The 19,817-nt window shown below is 39.6% G+C and overlaps 1 protein-coding gene across 1 annotated transcript in view; it reads left to right on the top strand.

Moving 5' to 3' along the window:
- Positions 1-3,106: 3,106 nt before the first annotated feature.
- Positions 3,107-19,817, top strand: part of DSG2 (desmoglein 2) — a 50,535-nt gene continuing 33,824 nt past the window's right edge. Inside the window, 2 exon segments of the mRNA XM_049620240.1 lie at positions 3,107-3,483; positions 3,485-4,015. Coding sequence (XP_049476197.1) covers positions 3,358-3,483; positions 3,485-4,015 — 657 coding nt within the window. The 5' untranslated portion in view covers positions 3,107-3,357.

Genomic DNA, 19,817 nt, shown 5'->3' with positions numbered 1-19,817 from the left:
CAGAGAATAAAGGGAAAGGTAACTAATTAGAGATGGAGAGTATGGAAAAAGGAGAATTGAGACTGACTCTCGGGTTCTTGGCTTGGGTGGCCAATTGACAAGGCATGTGAGAGGCATATGAGGAAGTTGTAAGCTTGAATTAAAGGGATTGCAGAAATCTTTTTTTGTCAGTATGTTAGTTTGACATCCCTACAAAATTATTATGGTACTTTGAGGTCCCCATGAAATATCCAAATGATAATATTCCCATGTTTGAAGCTTAGGAAAGAGAGCTGTAATGGGTTTGCACAAGGAGTGTGCCTACAGAATCATAGTACCAATTAAGAAAAACAGAAGCAAAGGAAAAAACTCAAAAGGCATAAGCATTTAACAGGTAGGCAGACAATAAGAAATAGAGAAAGAAAATTAGGTTATTGTTTCTGCCTCATAAATCTATCTGCAGTTGTGTTTTCCTTCTCATTTCAAACTACTTGCTAGACTTTTCTAATTGGATATTGCTGTAATTATCTCAGTACAATTTTCACTGGAAAAAAAAAAAGCTTTTACTTCTGACTTTCTTGTTTGTGTTAATGTGAGTAAAATAATGCTTTCTTCACAGAAATCTGAAGCCCCTGACTCTCCACCAACAAGCACTCAACTCTGTTTGAGTTTCTCTGTCCTGGCAGGGTCAATGTGTCCTTCACAATTATTCACCTTTTATGAACCTGCTCAGCACATCACCCCTACAGTCCCCACCTAAAGCATTCTCTAATATCATGGCACTCAGTGAGAATTAGGGATTCTCTTCCCTAGGTTTGCTTTATACCCTGCATATAGCTCTACCACTGCATTTACAATAGTTTGTAAGTTCTGCAGTTACATTATTTCCTAAGTACCTATTTTTGTTTCTTTGGATGAGGAAATACTTATTTATCTTTGCACTCCCAATAAAATGCAAATGAAATGTTTGTTGAACAGGGACAAACTAAATGTTGAATAAATGAAGGAATAAATGAGCGGAGCTTAAGTCAGAAAACAGATTCCTTCTTTTACTGCCTTTTCCACATTAGGTAGTGGCATTTCACATTTTTTCTTGTATCTACATAGCTTTTATCTATAGACACTCTATAAGTAAGCCTCCTGACCATAATGACCATTTTCTATGTTGTAACGGCCACATATTATGATTTAGAAATCAGAAATCACCCAATTTAGCTCTCATCTCTTTCACATTAATTCTGATACATATGCTCGTTGGGATTTTTAATGGATTTAAAGGGTCAGTCATCTATCAAACTATTTGCCAAGAACTGTCAACGTATAAAGTGTTCTTTGATGCTGAGAATGTGTTGGGGGTAAAGAGGTGGTGATAGTAGGAAAATGAGATGTTAATTTTTGTTTTTACAAAATTTTTGTGTTTGAGATAATAGTAAGAGATGATTCTAATAAACTAATCACTTAAAGCTTATTCTTCTCTGTGTGTATGTGTGAAGCAAAGTATTCTGGGAAACACAACTCAGGTAGATATTTTGAATGTATCTAGATATAAGAGCTAACTATTTGCACAAAGTATAATTTGAACTGATGCATTATAAGTACATGTTTTAAGAAAAGTACATTTAATGTTCAACTAATTTAGGGGAAAATAAAAACCCCATAAGTTAAGTCATTGACATCTTGTTAACACTCAATTTATTATAAAGCAATCAAGAGCTTTGTTAGTAATGGTATTTTTTCCTGTGTACAGAGATTTATGAAATAGATTTACTATCATGCCAGGAAAAGGAAGTCAGGAGCTAGAGAAGTGTTTCATCTGACTTGAAACAAGTTCCCTCAAGTCACTGAGTCATAAATTTCAGAACTTTTAAAGGGGAGCTAATTCGAGAACGACATACTATGGCACTGGATAGTGTATGTGTTGACACTCTCTCAAAGCCTTGGAATAAATGTCTTCTAGAAGAATACAATTCTGAAACTGACTTTGTCAGCCTCGGGGGGAGACCGAAAAATCCAACAGAAATACAGTTTGCGGTAGCTATTTCTCATTCTGGAAGCTACAATTATCATCATTACTAAACAGAAAACAAACCCTTGATAATGGGGCATAAATACTTGCCTATAGGACTCAGGTACAAGAGTACTAATTTTAGGTAGGATTGATATATAGTCTTCAAGGATGATCTGTGAAAGTGTTTTGGTAAAGCCTGCCTTATTTATTTAGATTTCCCAGAGTGATGGGGAATGGGAATTATCACCAAGGTGCTACCACCCACGTCTAGCTCAAGACAAAGGAATGGAAACTAGGAGACATACTTCTCTCTTGACTCAACTATGCATCCAATGCTTAAGAGCCTCCCTGGTACGCAGCACTGTTCTAGGCACTGGAAACAGAGTGGAAACTAAGCAGACACTCTTCCTATATACTTAGTCCTCAACTAACTTACTCACTAACACTTAAGTAATGATATGAGAAAAGTCACTCAGCAGTTAAGCCCTAAACAAATAGAGGAGAACGTGGTTTCTCTCCACTCCAAGAGGGAGGGGTGCTTGGCAGCTAGGGAAGAAAGGGACTAAAGAGGAGATGCCAACTTACTGGATCTGAGAGGGGGGGAGCTAGGGAGAGAGGGGTATAAAAAACTGGGAAAGGGACAAGAAAGAGGGCACTTTTGACTACAGAAGGAACTCTGCTATTTTGTTCACAGTGAATGCCAAACTTCTCTTTCTAGTAGGATGTCAACACTTTATACTTTTCTAGGCACTTCCACTACTCCAACATCAATAGTTCACGTTTCGTAGAAGCTTCCTAACCTGGTGCTGATTCTAGTGCCTCCGTTTTTCAAGAAGAGTTCAACTTCACATTTATACCTGCAATAATAATTAGAGTTCTAACAACTACATTTATTGAACCCGATGTACTATAAACACCGCAGAAGGCTTCACATGCATTTTCCGATTTAATCTTCACAACAGCCCTTTTGTGCTGGGTGTTGCTAATCCCATCTAACAGATCTGGAACTAAGACACAGAGAAGTTGTCCAGGTCACACCGCTAGGGGAGCAAGGATTCTGACCTCTAGTTATGCTTTGTGTAAGAGATTTTGTAAATCATATCAAAGAGTCCATCTTTTCCTTAACAACCCCTGGAGTTTTCTCCTAGCCGTTTCTGGTTAACAAAGAGTCAAAGAACTGTCCGTTTAGATCATCTGTGATTTTTTTGTGTCTCCTTTACCCAGATAAGCTGCAAACCTGCTGGAAGCAATGAAGAGGCCTCAGGGAGAGAGGCAAGAGGCCTTCACAGAGCCAGCCACCTACATCCTGCTCCAGAACCTCCTTTCCCAGAAGGCAGGCCGCAGGCACCCCGTCTGCAGTGGGGACGCGGATGTCCGCTGCAGTGGGGACGCGGATGCCCGCAGCACTGTCTTCTCTACTCCACCTGAGCTCCGGGCCCGCGCACATTCACAAAGTTCTGGACCCCTGGGCGGCCTCGGGTGGCCGGGCGCGCTCGCCCGGGGGCCGGCAGGTCTCGCTCCGAAGAGCCAGCTTTGCCCTGGGGCTGGCGCCGAGCGGCTCACGCTGCTCAGGCCGAGTCCCGCCGGGTGGCCCAGAGCCTCCGTTGTCCCGGCCACTCTCCCGAGAGGAGGGGACGTGAAGGAGAGGACGGCGGGGCGGGGCCTGCCACCCAAAGTCCCCAGCCCAGGGACGTCACGGTCCCAGGTGCGTGTGCGACGAGGGGCGGGAGTCCACCGCGCGCCTCCCTCCTCCGAGGAATCCCCACCTCAGCGCCCACGACTCCGGCGGGCTCCCGGTTCCATTTTTTCACGGCGGCCGCACCTGGCACCGCGCCCCGGGGCAGGGCGGCGCGGCGGTCGTGGAGAAAGACTGTCGGAGCGGGGGCTCCGGGGCGGAGCCGGGGTCGCGCCTGCGGGGACGCGGGGGAGGCGGCGGCGCCGAGCGAGACGAGCCGCCCCAGGCGAGGGCGCGGCGGCGGCGCAGACGCGATGGCGCGGAGCGCGGAGGGCGCCGCGCTGCTTCTTCTGGTGAGTGCGGGTAGCGGGGACGCGGAGCCCCGGGCGAGGGCGAGGGCGAGGGCGAGGGCGCGGGCGGGCAACTTGCCCGCCTCCGCCTGGGCAGAGCCTGGAGCCCGGCGCTCCCTCTTTGTGTCCGGAGGGTGGCAAAGGGCCGGGCAAGCTGCGGCGAGCTCGGACCTCGAGGCTTCGGGAAAACCAACCGCGACTCCGCGTTCGTGTGCAGACCTGTCTGAAGTTCTGCTCCACCGGCCGCCACGCTCCGGCCCCAGCGCCTTCCCGGGCTGTGATCTGTGAGTGTAGCGGGCCAGGAGGCGGGAGCGGCTTTCCTGGAGATCGGGGCTTTGTTTGCAGTCTTCTCCCTCCGACGGGCAACATGGAGGCAGGAGCCGGGCCTCCTTCCAGGAGGTTCGCGATGTTCTCCCCGGTCCCCGGGGCTGCCGCCTCGCGTCCGCCTCAGTGAACCGGCCACACCGGGGAAACACCTGTATTCTTAGACGGCAGCGAAGGGCTACAAATAGGGTTTTCAGAAACCGCATTTTACTATTTAATTTTTGTTTGGTAAAGCCACGGTACCGTTAAAATCACCCACACACAGGTTTAACATCAAGTTCACAAAGTTGGTGTTTTAAAGCAATGTCCTGGTGTTAAAGACAAGAAACATATGTAATGGTAAGATTTTTTTTTTTCCTTTTTAAAATGTGATAGAAAATCGAAGTGCAGGGCCACAGTCCAACTGACTTTTTGGAAGTTACGAGAGAAAAGGTCTTGAACCACTGGAAAATACTGTTCGGTCTCCGGAGCTCCGTTTCTTATGCTTGGTTTCTGTGCTCAGATTGGATTTTAAATATATTTGTTTTCTGTTTGTTAAAGGAATTGCACATGATTAAGAAATGTGCCTGGCTTAGGGGGTTTTGCTAAATGAGATCTGATAAAGTGACAGTTCTCCTAAGTGTGGGTTCATTTTCCTGAGACTTAAAATATATGTTCAGAGAGATGAGATACAAAATCATACTCAGTTTTCTTATATAATGGTTAACAAGTTTTATAAACCACACAAGCTCATTCATTATATTAAAAGTTCTAATTTCCAAAAGATTACCTTCTCTATTCCAGAATTGCAGTGGGGGAGGGGGAAAATATATATTTATTTTTATATTAATATATTTATATATTGTTAATACTAGTTGATTATATTGATAGGTATTTTTTTCCTGTTTTGTGTGTGTATGTGTATATCACAGGGAAAAACACATGACTAATCCAATCTAGGGATTTCAGTGAACCCTCTCTTGGAATTATATGATAATTAAAACCTCTGGCACACCACTTTGTTTTCTCACTCTATTTACCCATTGGGTATTGTCGAAGTCATTGAGGTAATTTTCAGCTCAAGCTCATGTTGTTAATAAAACTTCTCTGCGGTAATTTAGGATTTTCTTTTTGGCCTCCAGAATAATAGAGCAACTAATACCCTCATTGTGACACCTCCTGGCTAAGGAGAATACCAAGCTAATATAGCACCTGGCCTACTCAGAGGGTTAAATATTAAATTCCTTTCACGTAGGAAAAGAAATTGCCTTTATCCTCAGATGGTATAACGGGCAGGCCAATTGAAGTACATTTATGGAGAAATAGGTTAATAATTTACACATATTTTCTATGTTAGCAATCCAGTATTTTTACTCTCTTAGCCAATAGCTGAGTTCTTTATAAAGGGATTGTAATTAACTGAACTGGAACAGATTTTGGGGTATTCTTTGTATTTTCTATTATACTTTTTGTGATATAAATTTGAGTATGTTTCTTTTTGGTCAGTGAGCAGTGGACAGTTCAGCATTTTGCCCCCCAGGGTGTTTGAAATTCAAAGTGTCCTCTTTGGATTTGGAATGGAAAGCAATCATCTGCCAACTTCCTCAAGGAGTTCTTGAGGAAATGGGCCTTTCATAGAAGGGAATATAAATTGTATTCTGTATGGGTCAGAGTTCAGTTGCAGTGCTGATAACAATTCATTGTAGCCAGTTAAAGCAAGAAGGGATTTATTTCAGGGCATTAAGTTGATTGCATAAGTATAGGAAGGATTGAGGAAGGGGACTTCATTTTGAGTTGTCAGTAACGACTTCAAAGCCACACAGCCAAACCCAACCACTTAGGGAGCTGGTACCTTTCCTGGGATCAGAAACCAGCACTGCCACCCCCACAGTGTGGAAATTGCCAAGATCTAGATGCTACTTTTGCTGCCAAGTCCAGAGCAGTGCCACATTTACTAGGATGCATGCCAGCCAAATGTACCAGGACCCTACCTCTTGACACCCATTACTCTAGTGATAGACACTAGAGCAGTAATAAGATGGCTGCAGAAACCCAACTACAGCCATATCTCGGCTTGCCAGCAAGCAGAGAATACACATAGCTTCTACCTCCTTTCAGATCTCATGTAAATGCTCACTGATTGAACCTAAATCATGTTTAGAACTTCAGCTGCAAGGGAGTCTATGACACGTGGTCGTTAGCTTTCCTCTGCAGTTCAGGGAGACACATCAGAAGGGTGATAGTGAGTGGCACCCACACAACTATCACATAGTCATTTGAGGCCAACTCTATCAAAATGGAAAGCAGAAATAATTTGCGAATAAAACCAATCTCTCCTCTTCAAGGGTTTTGTTTGTTTGTTTGTTTTGTTTTTTGTTTTTTGTTTTTTTTACCTGGGATCCACCAACTACCAAATACTCCAAAGGTGGAATTCAGAGGGTCCTTAGACATGGCTGGGAATAAATTACATATCTGTTTTTACTAATCTCTATCTGAATTTAGCATTTTTTTAAAATTATGAGTGTAAGAAAGACACTGCCTTAGAATTAGTGGTACATGGATGTGTGGGTGGCTTAGCCAGTTGGGAGTCCGACTTCAGCTCAGGTCATGATCTCACAGCTTCTGAGTTCGAGCTCCGCATCAGGCTCTGTGCTGACAGCTTAGAGTCTGGAGCCTGCTTCGGATTCTGGGTCTCCCTCTCTCTCTGCCCTCCCCTGCTCATGCTCTGTCTCTCTCTCTTTCAAAAATAAACATTAAAAAAATTTTTTGTTAATAATCCCTTTGATTTACAAAAAAAATAATAATAATTAGCAGTACCTGTGTCTTTGTCACAATAGAATTCATAAATATTGTCACATCATACTAGTTATTTGAAAGTACCCTTTATTCTCATCACTAATAAACTTTCTTTTAGATCTAATTATTAATGTGTTGATAATGCAGTGCATGATATCACTGTACCACAGATTGGTGTTTCTTAAATTTTGACAACTATTTCAATATACGGGATTCATTCGTAATCCAATGCTTTTTATTATGTAAATTTAAAAACAGTATTAGGAGAAAGGGCCATAGACTTCACCAGGCTGCTAAAGAGGGCACTTGGGGGAGAGATTTTCCAGTGGCTGCCTCAATTTTGCCTTTGACTAAGTAAGCTTAGTTTTTAAAAATCAAACAACATTTTAAGGATTCCGTGATTGCAAATTGTGTTAGGAACAGTTATATTTACTGGTGTATTAGCTTGTTAGGGTTGCTATAACAAAGTACCAAAAATTGGGTGGTTTCAAACAGAAATTTATCTCACAGTTCTAGATGTTACAAGTCCGAAATCAAGGGCTACATTCCCTCTTAAATCTGTAGGTTTCCTTCCTTGTCTTTTCCTGGTGTTTGGTGGTTCGCCCACAATCTCTAGCTTTCCTGGCCTCTTAGATACATTGCTTCTATCCTCCATCTTCACTTAACATCCTTCCTATGTCTTTTCCTATCATCATACTCTACACACGTCTGAGTCTACGTCCAAATTTCCCCTTTTTATAAATACACTGATCGTGTTGGATTAGGGCTCACATTAATGACCTCAGCTGGGTTAAATCTGCAAAGACCCTGTTCCAAATAAGGTCACATTATGAGATATTAGGGGTTAGGACTTCACCATATGTTCTTTTAAGAGATACATAGTTCAATATGTAACAAGTAAGTTCAACTATCTATAAATTATAAAAATTGCCATTATGCTTAACGTTTTAATGTACGACTGGATAACAGAATTTAGAGTAAATTCAAGTATAATTTAGATGATACGTATTGAAGCCTGTAAGAGTAATCAGTTACATCCAGGGATTTTAGAAACATATGATTTCACATTTGTTTTTGTTTCTAAAAATTAAAAAGTTATGGAAAAATGTCAGCTCTTAACAAAAAATTCTTTAATACTGAACTTAGAGGGAATTATGATTTAAAAAAAAAGTACGAGCATTCATTTGGGCTAAATTCTTCCCAATCATTAGACCTGATGAACTAAATTAAAATCCCTAAGGCTGAGGTCCAGAAATATGTATTGATAGAAACTTTACAGTTAATCTAATTATCAGACATATAAAAGAGTAAGAATTACTGCTCTCAATTTTGCAAAATAGTTTATTCATGGATGAAGCATGCCCATATTTATATGGAAAAAATTATACATTGAACAGCAATTGGTATTTTTTAAACTGCCAAATTGTAGTAAAAATCAGAAGCCTTAATTGAAATCATAAATGAGCTTTAGATCAATTTGAGCATGTCTTAGTCACAGCTTTTTTCCCCCTGTTTTTCAAAGTGCCACAAATTTTAATAGTTGAATAACACTTTTCAAACATATATGATGAGAGATTGTTTTCTCAGTTAAGTTTATCTTAAAGTATCAAATGTATACCACATATGACATTGTACTATTTTTGTTTATTTCAAATTATAAAGATTTAAAAATTATTTAATTTAAATTATTTTATTTAAATTATTTAAAAATTATTAAGATTTTTATTATATGCAAAGCTTAGGGATTAGAGTCAAGGAATCTAGAACACCAGTATTTATACCATAGTCTAATGGTAATATGGTAATACTCACAAGAAAAGAAACTATGTAGAAACTAACCAAGGTGTTTAGTGACACCTTGCTTGATTTTAAACAACATACCTGACATTGGGAGACCATGAAAAAACCAGACATGTTCTGTCATCATGGTGTTTATGGTCTAGTAAATAAGTAAATGGCTAATTTCCAATTGGGTTATAGTAAGAAGAGCAATGATAAAAAGAATAGACACTACTATGGAGCTTACAGAAGGAGCTCCAGCACTGACCATCCCAGCCAAGATCTGAGAATAATTATAAATTAATGAAATCTGAAGAGAAGAAGGGGGAAGAATGTTCCAGGTAGAGAAAAGAGCATTTGCAAAGGCCTGAAGACAAGGGCACGTGCTTGGAAGAAATGAAAGAGTTCATTGTAGCTGGAATGTAAGGCAAAACACCATACAGAAAGATGAGTGCAGCCTTCCTGATACCAAGGGAAGCCACAAAAGACTAATTAACAAGTAAGCATTTTTAGGGAGGTGTTCAAATTATTAAGAAATTAAAAAGATGAATTTTGGTTGAGTCGGTCAGGAAAGGGTCAAGAAAGAAGAGAGAGTTGTTGGCCAATTGGGAACAATTTTGCCTCTTTTTTTTTTTTCAAAAGAGATTTTTCCAAAATTTAGGATGTTGTAACCAAAGACAGGCAGAAAAGCCCATACAGTACAATGGAGGGAGGGTGCAGCCCAGTAGGAGGATTGTTTTGGGAGCAAGTGTTCTCAAGGAAATATTGGGGGACTAAGATTTGAAAGGGGCATTTTGGTTGTCATAAGGCCCAAGATGCTACTGGTAGTTAATACTTCCAATCCAGGGATGCTAAGCCTCCAGCATTCTTCAGAACCTTCAAGAAGAATTTAGCTACTTATGAATACCTATAGCACTCCCACTGAGAAATGGTGATAGACAAATAGTGAGAGATTCTATTCAGGAATTCATCTCATCTCTGTTCTCTTTTGAAAATGCAAATATCAGGACAACTGGGTTGCTCAGTCACTTGAGCGTCCAACTCTTGACTTTGGCTCAGGTCATGATCCCTGGTTTGTGGGATCTAGCCCTGTATCTGCCTCCATGCTAAGCATGGAGCCTGCTTGGAATTCTCTCTTTCCCTCTGCCCCTCTCCCCCACTAGCACTCTCTCTCTCTCTAAAATAAAAGAAAAAAAAAACAAGAAAATGCAAATATCTCTGGTTAATTGAAACTTGATACATTCATTCATTCAGCAAATATTACTGAGCATCTACTCTATGCCAAACACGTCTATGTCTCACATCAAAGTCACACCTGCATGGCAGTTATTTTCATCAGCTAAGCAGGTGCTGCCTGGCTGAATGGAGAATAAGAGGGCAAATTTGGGTGGAAATGAGATGAGAAGAGAGTTCAGATATCCGCTCTTCTGAAGTACCTCCATCCCATTACTCTTTCATGTTCCCCACAATGCAAACTAAAAAAATAGAATAAAATTAGGAGGAGGGTTCAGATGGCAATGTAGAAAAATCCTGATCTCACCTCTTCCCACAGACACAATAAATCCACAACTATATATGGAATAATTCCCTGTGAAGGGGACCTAGAAATTGGGTCAACAGAGCCTCCACAGCAGGGGACAGCAACAAGGTAGGTAGAAGAGGACAACAGTAGTAGATATGGTTGCATATCTACAATGATTAGTTAAGGAATGCACAAAATAAGACATATAAATATCACATCAAAACCATAAAGCATGAGGTGGGGGGCAGAAATGCAGTCCTTTTAGAAAGCATTCAAACTTAAGTGACCACCAACTTAAAATAGATGGCTATGTACATAGGTTGTTATATATGAACCTCATAGTAACCACAGCCAAAAACCTATAATAGATACACAAATAAAGTGAAAGGATTCCAAACAGCACCAAAGAAAGTCACAAATCATAAGAGAAGAAGAAAAGAACAGAGAACTACAGAAACAACCAGAAAACAATGAACAAAATGGCAATAAATACATACCTATCAATAATTAATTTAAATGTAAATGGGCTACCTGCTCCAATCCAAAGACACAGAGTGGCTAAATGGGTAAAAAACATTAAGACCCATCTATATGCTGCCTACAAGAAACTCACTTCATATCTAAATACATACACAGACTGAAAGTGAAGATGTAGAAAAATATTCCATATACATGGAAACAGAAAGCAATCTGGGGGTAGCAATACTTAGACAAAATAGACTTCAAAACAAAGGCTGTAACAAGAGATAAAGAAGGGGATCACATAATGATAAAGGGGTCAATTCAACAAAAAGATACACCACTTGTAAATATGTATGCATCCAACACAGGAGCACCTAAATACATAAAGAATATTGACAGACACAGAGGGAGAAATTGGTGGTAAAACAGTAACAGTAGAGGACTTTAACACCTCACTTACATCAATGGATAGATCATCTAGAACCAAAATTAAGAAGGAAACATTGACTTTGAATGACACAATAGACCAAATGGACTTAATAGATTATTACAGAATGTTTTCATCCAAAAACAGAAGAATACACATTCTTCTCCAGTGCACGTGGAACATTCTCCAGGATAGATCACATGTTAGGCCACAAAACAAATCTCAATAAATTTAAGATTGAAATCATATTAAGCATTTTTTCTGACCACAATGGTCTGAAACTAGAAATCAACTGCAAGAAGAAATCTGGAAAAAACACAAACACATTAAGATTAAAACATGTTACTAAACATCTGTTGGGCCAATGAAGAAATCAAAGAGGAAAGGGGTGCCTGGATGGCTCTGTCAGTTGAGTAGCTGACTCTTGATGTTAGCTTAGGTCATGATTCCAGGTCATGGGATCAAGCCCTGCATCGGGCTCCACACTGATCATGGAGCCTGCTTGGGATTCTCTCTCTCCCTCTGCCCCTTTCCCCTGCTCGTGCACTCTCTCTCTTTAAAAAAAAAAAAAAAGAGAGAGAGAAAGAAAGAAAAAATTAAAAAGTACTTTGAGAGAAACAAAAATGAAAACACAATGTTCCAAAAGTCTATGGGATATAGCAAAAGCAGCTTTAAGAGGGAATCTTATAATAATACAGGCCCACCTCAAGAAACGAGAAATTTCAAATAGATAATTTAACCTTTCACCTGAAGGAACTAGAAAAAGAATAAAGCCTGAAGTTAGTAGAAGGAAGGAAGTAATAAAGATCAGAGCAGAAACATCTTAAATAGAAAAGAAGCTACGAGCTGGTTTTTTAAAAGGTAAAATTGATAAACTTTCAGCCAGACTCATCAAGAAAAATATCAGAGCCTAAATAAATAAAATCAGAAATGAGAAGTTAAAACCAATACCACAGAAATACAAATGATCATGAGACTGCTATGAACAATTTACATACCAACAAATTGGCAGCAAGGAAGAAATGGTTAAATTCCTGGAAATATACAGTCATCCAAGACTGATCATGTAAATTGGTACAGCCACTATAGAAAACAGTATGGAGGTTCCTCAAAAAATTAAAAATAGAATTACCGTATGACCCAACAATTCCTCTTCTAGGTATTTCTCCGAAGAAAATGAAAACACTAACTGAAAAATACACGTGTGCCCATATGTTCATTGCAGGCCAACACATGGAATTTGCCTAAATGTCCCATCGATAAATGGATGTGATACACACACACACACACACACACACACATACACACACATATATCAACTGACCCACTGCATCCCTTGCAGTGCCCTACTTTTTTGTCTAGTATCTTTCCTCCCTACTCAAAAGGTTTCCCCAAGATCTAAGCTTAACAGGTTTACAAACTGCGCTCTGAGAATTGCATCCTTCTAGCCATTCAGATTTTCAGGATCCTCTCACCCCTTCCCGTATCCTCCATGTATGAAGCATTGTCATGGATTAGCTGTGTCCTAATGAAGACCTGCCTTCTCTTGGGGCACCTGGTTGGCTCAGTCGGTTGAGTGTCCAACTTTGGCTCAGGTCATGACCTCATGGTTTGTGAGTTCAAGCCCCACATCAGTCTCTGTGTTGACAGCTCAGAGCCTGGAGCCTGCTTCGGATTCTGTCTCCCTCTCTCTCTGCCCCTCCCCTGCTCATGCTGTCTCTCTTTCTCAAAAATAAATAAATAAACATTAAAAATAAATAAATACTTGCCTTCACCCATCCATCCTTGTGCCATTCCTCTATGCTGTTCCTCATTTTATCTCCTCTGGCTTATTACTCTAATGTTCAAAGTGTCACCTGCCTTTCATCTTCCACAGTACTGCCAGAAAACCTCTGCAGCTCTAGTGTTAGAGTATCCCTAATCAGAAGTTGTCGATGACTCCCACTTATAAGATCAGTGAAGAATTTTAGCACAACTTTTTGTCTTTATTTTCTACGTACCACTGTAACACAGTCTAGGTGCCAAACTGCCAAACTTCTTGTTCTTTGCCCTCCATCTCCATGTAGTGGCACATGCTGCCTTTGAATGGATCGTTTCCATCCTCCCGCAATCTGCACAGATTCTGCTCCCTCTCAAGGCCAAGCCCACTGCCACCTCCTTTCCTAAACCTCTCCTGATTCCCCTAGCAGAAAGTGGTTTCTGCATTTCCCCAGAACTGTTTTTGCAGTTGTCATTTGCACAATTAACTTTTTCTACCCTATGTTATAGTTATTTATATATTCTTTATCTCTCCTACTACACTGTGAGTTTCAGAGCAGAATCTAAATGTCATTTGTCTATACACTAGCTAATTGTCTGGGACACAGAAGTAGTCTTTAAAAACCCAAGAGTTGGGGCATCTGGGTGGTTCAGTCGATTAAGCATCAGGCTCTTGACTTCAGCTCAGGTTATGATCTCACGGTTGGTGAGTCTGAGTCCCACATTAGGCTTAATGCTGATAAATGTGGAACCCGCTTGGGATTCTTTCTCTCTACGTCTCTTCCCCTCCCAACTCATGCTCTCTTTCTCTCTCAAAATAAATAAAGTTAAAAAAAAAAGAGTCAAAGCATCTTTCTATGTTTGGGAAAGGTGGAATAATAATGTGAATTTCCTTTGTTTAAAAAATATATTTACTGGGGCACCTGGATGGCTCAGTTGGTTAAGTATCCAACTTTGGCTCAGGTCATGATCTGGCAGTTCATGGGTTCAAGCCATGCATTGGGCTCTGTGCTGACAGCTCAGAGCTCAGAACCTGGAGGCTTTTTTGGATTCTGTGTTTCCCTCTGTCTCTGCCCTCACCCCCCGTTTCTCTCTCTCTCTCTCTCTCTCTCAAAAATAAATAAGCATTAAAAAAATTTTTTAAAACATATTTACTGTCCAATTAGTCATCAGTCTGACCTGAACTTCCAGATTATTGATTTAGTTTCATTACAAATTAGAATTTTTCTACAAAGGAAAGAAAAGAGACAAAAAATGTAAATTAAGATTTGCCTAATTTCACAGATAATAGTCCTGCAAAAAGATTCATACAACTTTCTAAAGCCCTTGATTTTCACAGTTTTTAATTTTGCCTTCACTTATTTGAGGCCAATTGAAAATGCCTGTTTTCCAGTTTGAACCTTGGAGTACAGTTGCCTTACTGACAGACCAGTGCCATCTAATGGTGAAGAGGGACAGTCTGAAGCTCTTGATTTTCTTAAACTTCGGGGGGATGGAAATCTGGTTTCTTCATTTTTTTAGTGTAATTTTCAGCAATATATTACAGCAAAAAGGTGGAAACAGCATCATTTTTGTCTATCAAATTATGTGAGATAATTTATATAGATTTACTAAGATTTTTCCTGATTCCAAAAGCATTCATAGCAGTTATAGAAAACAAATAACGATAAAATGGTAAAATATTTCAAAAATAATAAATGCTCAAGATCAGCAAAACTTAAACTAAAAAAGATGTAAGAGAGGAGGAAACACTATTTAAAGTAATCCTGTTATATTGATTGCTACTTCTAAAATGAAAAATCTTCTTGTGATAGAAATCACTCAGTTCCTATATTTCCTAGTTTAGAATCTATCGTTTCACACATCTTTGTAGTTGAGGATTTATTATCCAGTCAACGAATTATCCAGGCTCATTCTTCCCTTTCCTTTGCTACTCTGGTTTTATACAATGGTTTTCAAAAGTGTGATCAGACCTGAAGCATCAACATAACCAGGAAACTACAGATTCTTATGCCCCTTGATTCACAGACTGATAACTGGAAATTCTCTGCTGGAACCTGGCAGTCTGTGTTTTAACAAGGTGATTCTGATGCCACTCAAGCTTGAGAACCACTGCTAACATCCCTATTAGAAAATAATTGGGAAGAAAAAAGATTAAATATTTTAAAAGCTTACATTTAATTACTTGTTAGCAACTCTGATTTTAAAAAAAATGTTTTAAGGACCAAATAAAATAACATGGACTTTTCTGGACCTTCAGTTTAAATGTCTATATCCAGGAAGATATAGGAGCGGTCTATGATGACACAAAACTCAACTTGAAGTAAGAATTCGCAATGTGACCTAACAACTCAAGGGTAGCACAGCATTACCAAATCCACATTTTAAAATTTTGGGGGGCAGTTAATAATTCCAAAGAAAATATCTTCTTCTTTAAAGCTTCTTTAAAGTCATCAATATGACTCACTCAAAGCCCTATTTGTTACATTAAGATTAGCCCAAACATTATAAGAGCAGGTGAAAGGTTATGACAAATCATATAATTTATTACATTCAGTCTTAAAGTATGTAGTTTTACTATCTAAAATTCAAGCTCAGAATTGAAACATTAAAGTTAAAAATACTGCTTTTCTTGGCTATTGAGGTTTTTTTTAAGTACCAACTGTGAAAACAAATATAAGTGTATATATAAATTCAGTTTTTTTGTTTTTTTACATTTTTTTAATGTTTATATTTGAGAGAGTGCAGGTGGGGGAGGGGCAGAGAGAGACAGAGACAGAATCTGAAGCAGACTCCAGGCTCTAAGCTGTCAGCACAGAGAACAATGCAAGGCCCAAACCCATGAGCCATGAAATCATGACCTGGGCAAAAGTCGGATGCTTAACTGACTGAGCCACCCAGGTCCCCCGTGATTAGTTTTTTTAATAAAGCTACTCTAGGAATTGTCTTTAATGTATGGGTCACATATAAGTTGAATAAAATATTATAGACATTTTTAAGTTGGTATTTTCTAAATGAATTATAATGTTTAGCCATAAAAAAAGACATTTTGTAAAAACTACGTCCCCTCCCTCAAGAAAAAAAAAAATTAAGCAAGATTAAGAGAAAGAGTATAGTAAGTGAAATTCTAACATAAATCTGACCCTATCAGGTTGATCAGAGTAGCTCACCAAAATTACTGGTCCACTCTTACTGCACTGGGTCACTTGAACCTAAGTTTATGTCATTACGGTCCTGCCACGACCTTCTTGGGGCTACAGAGGCTAGTCCAGCTCTGTCTATACAAATAGAAAAATCAGGATATGAGATCATGGAAATAAACAAGTGGCATCCATGGCCCTAATGTCATTTTATTTCTATTAGATTATTTTCGCCAAAGCAGACAAAGCTTAGGAATGGATTGGGGATAAACCAAGGATCCTTGGGAGCAGTTTCTGGTTTTGCCTTCCACACAGTAAAATGGAGAAACAAAGAATTTTAACACCTTCTTCTTCTTTGAAAGGGTGGGTGAGAATGGAGAATAACACAGGTGTTTCTGTGATTATCCAGGGGATGGACATGAGTTTGACTAACTGACAACAACAGGTACATGCTAGATCATCTCTGTTTGAGTCCTTAAGATTGTCTATTGACCACACTACTGACTTGCCAGAATAGAAATAAGCCATTAGAATAGAATGCCTCAAGTTTGGAATGGTGTTTAAACTACTTTGTATCCCTCTACATTTATCTCTCATAAGATATCTACTGGTCTGAGATATTAACGTGTAAGGAGTCACCTTACTATGGACTCAGAAGCATGGAAAAAATCTTCAAGATCATCTATTTCAGATCAAAAATGAATTAATCAGGAGGAGATGTCATCTAGTGACTCATAAGTCCTCCTGAATTCTGCTTGTTAAACTCATAAAGGTGACTTCATAATAGGAAGTCTTTTAAAGGTGCTGACCTTGAGAACAAACAGTACATTGACTAATCATTTTTTGCAGTGATGTTTGATTTGCCCTCATGCCTCTGCCAAAAGAAAAATTATTTTCTTGCCAGTTACCAGGAAGTCCAGTTTGACAAGATGAGAAGGATCCAGTGGTAAAAATAAAAACTTTTTTTTTTAACTTTAGTAAATTGGAAACGCTTTTGAAGGATTTTTATGGTTTATATAAAAATACGACTTCTTTGGGTGCAAAGACTAGAAGTTTATTTTTCCTTTTCAGTCTTTTTTTTTTTAAGTTTATTCATTTATTTCGAGAGAGAGAGTGCGTGTGAGCAGGGAAAGGGCAGAGAGAGAGAGAGAGAAGGAGAGAGAGAGAATCCCAGCAGGCTCTTCACTGCTAGAGCCTGAAGCAGGGCTCAAACCCTCGAACCGTGAGATCATGACCTGAGCCTAAGTCAAGAGCCAGATGCTTAACCGACTAAGACACCCAGGCTCCCCTCTCTTCAGTATTAAAGGCATTTTGCACATGAAACTTTTCTGTCGCCAAGTTCCTGTGAGAAAAAAACTATAGATTTCATACTTGGGAGAAGCCATAATGGTCATCTCGTCCAGGCATTCTTGTGATGCTTGAAACCCTTTTACCACATCCCCACAGGATGTCACTTAAACTTACAGAGCTGGAAATGTTCAAAGGCAAGTGAGAAGAAGTAGGAATGGAGGACAGAAGTCAGAATGTCAGTTATTCCACTTACATTGCCTGCAATTTGGAAATTTGCATAAATCCATGGTCTCCTGAAATTTGTATGACCTTCTTGGTTAGGTATTATAGTAGCTTCCTATCAAAGACACGTGGTCTAAATCAAGGTATTTCAACCCCAGCATTTTGTCATTTGGAGCCAGATAATGCTTTGTTGGGGGAGCCTATCCTGTGCATAATAGGATATTGAGCAGCATCTCTGGTCTCTACCCACTAGATGCCAGTAGCACCTCACCCTGGTTTGACAACCTCCCTGCCCTCCACACTCGTTTCAAAACCAAAAATGTCTGCAGATGTTACCAAATGTCCCAGATGGCTCCAGGGTGGGGGAGGAAGTTGTATATGAAATCTACCCCCCCCCCCCCCCCCCCCCCCCACTGAGAACTGCTTGTACAAATTAAGGAAGTGCTCTGGAAACATCCAGATTATTTACTTGGAGTAAGTAGAAAGGAGTAGTTAAGATCTTAACTATTTCCTTAATCAAATAAGCAGTCTCACAATTAACAAAATGTTAGTACAATTCTCTTGGTTTTTTTGTTGTTTTTTGTTTTTGTTTTGTGCAAGTGTGGAGCAATTATTTCAGTCCATCATATTTTATTAAGTGTCTGTGAGAACAGGCTACTGCTGTAGGTGCTATAAAAATGCAGATAGCATTTACATAACTATTTGTAGAACTATTCCGTGACACCCTCAGCTTTAAGATACACATCAATTTTTGTACCTTTTTCTTATAACACAAGAAAAAATATACAAATCACAAGTGTACTGAACTGCTATATTTTCACAAACTGAACATAGCATAGGATCAGCAACCAGATTAAGAAACAGGACGACCAGCACCCAAAAACCCTAACATCATCTCCACTGACTCACTTCCCTCTTGCAGCATCAACCTGGATTACTGATACCATTCCTCCCCCATGCCTGACCCTTCCATTTGCCAGAAGGTCTGCCTGACTTACTCCCCCATTCCATTCCAGTCTCTATGAAGATAGAATCTCTTCTGAGAGCCTCCTCACAGTCCTAAATCATTCTCTACCACCCTGTCCCTGCTTTAATTTTCTTTACAGCTATCACAACCTATTTTTGTCTGTCTCTCGAACAAGTAAGAATCCAAGAGGATAAGAACATACCATAGCATATTGTAGAAGCTCAGGAAATTGAAGGCATGAATGAATCCAAATTTCAGAAATTTTAAGATGAAGAAAATGCAAATCATAGAATTAAGAAAATACCATCATAGTTCTACTTACTGAATGCCTGCTATATGCCAATCACTGCAATAATCACTCTTATATGTTGTATCTTTCAATATGCACTATAACCCTGCAATATGTGCTTTCAGATTCAAGTAACAAAACCCAACTGAAAGTAGATTAAACAAAAATAATGTTTAATATCTCTAAAAAATGGTCCATAGATGGGGTGGTCCCAGTTTTGACCAATTTTTTACCTCAGAGATGTTATGGTTTCAGTTTGGTTTCTCTTGTCATTTTATTAGCTCTCTCCTCGTGGTCACAGATGGCTCTAGCCATTCCAAATGTCGTGTCCTTGCTCAGCAATCTCCAGAAGAAAGTAAAAAGAGAGGCTGTGCATATACTTCTCTTCTTATCAAAGAGGAGAGTCATTTCCAGGCTCTCCAGATATCTCATTGGCCAAAATTCTCTTCTACATTGTTCTAGGTTGAATGTTTGTTTCCTCCCACCCCACCCCCAATTCCTGTGTAGATGCCCTAACTCCCAAAGTGATAGGATTAGTGCCCTTACAAGAAGAGACAAGAGAGCCCAAGCTCAAGCTCTTCCTTTTCATGTGTGGACATAGCAAGAAGGCTGCTGTCTGCAAGCCAAGAAGGGAGTCCTTATTGGGAACTGACTTAGCCAGTACCTTATGTTGGACTTTCCAGCCTCCATAACTCTCAGAAATAAATTTCTGTTGTTTAAGCCACCCAATCTATAGTGTTTTGTTATGGCAGCCTGACCTAATACACACATTTACGCATAAACTAGTCACCATCGAAGTGAAGGAGACTATGACGCTTTGGCATATACCAATCATTACTCAGCTCCATCA

This window comes from Panthera uncia, assembly GCF_023721935.1.
Source record: "Panthera uncia isolate 11264 chromosome D3 unlocalized genomic scaffold, Puncia_PCG_1.0 HiC_scaffold_8, whole genome shotgun sequence".
Lineage (NCBI taxonomy): Eukaryota > Metazoa > Chordata > Mammalia > Carnivora > Felidae > Panthera > Panthera uncia.
Note: the sequence above shows the minus strand (reverse complement) of the source record. Positions and strands in the feature narration are given on the sequence as shown.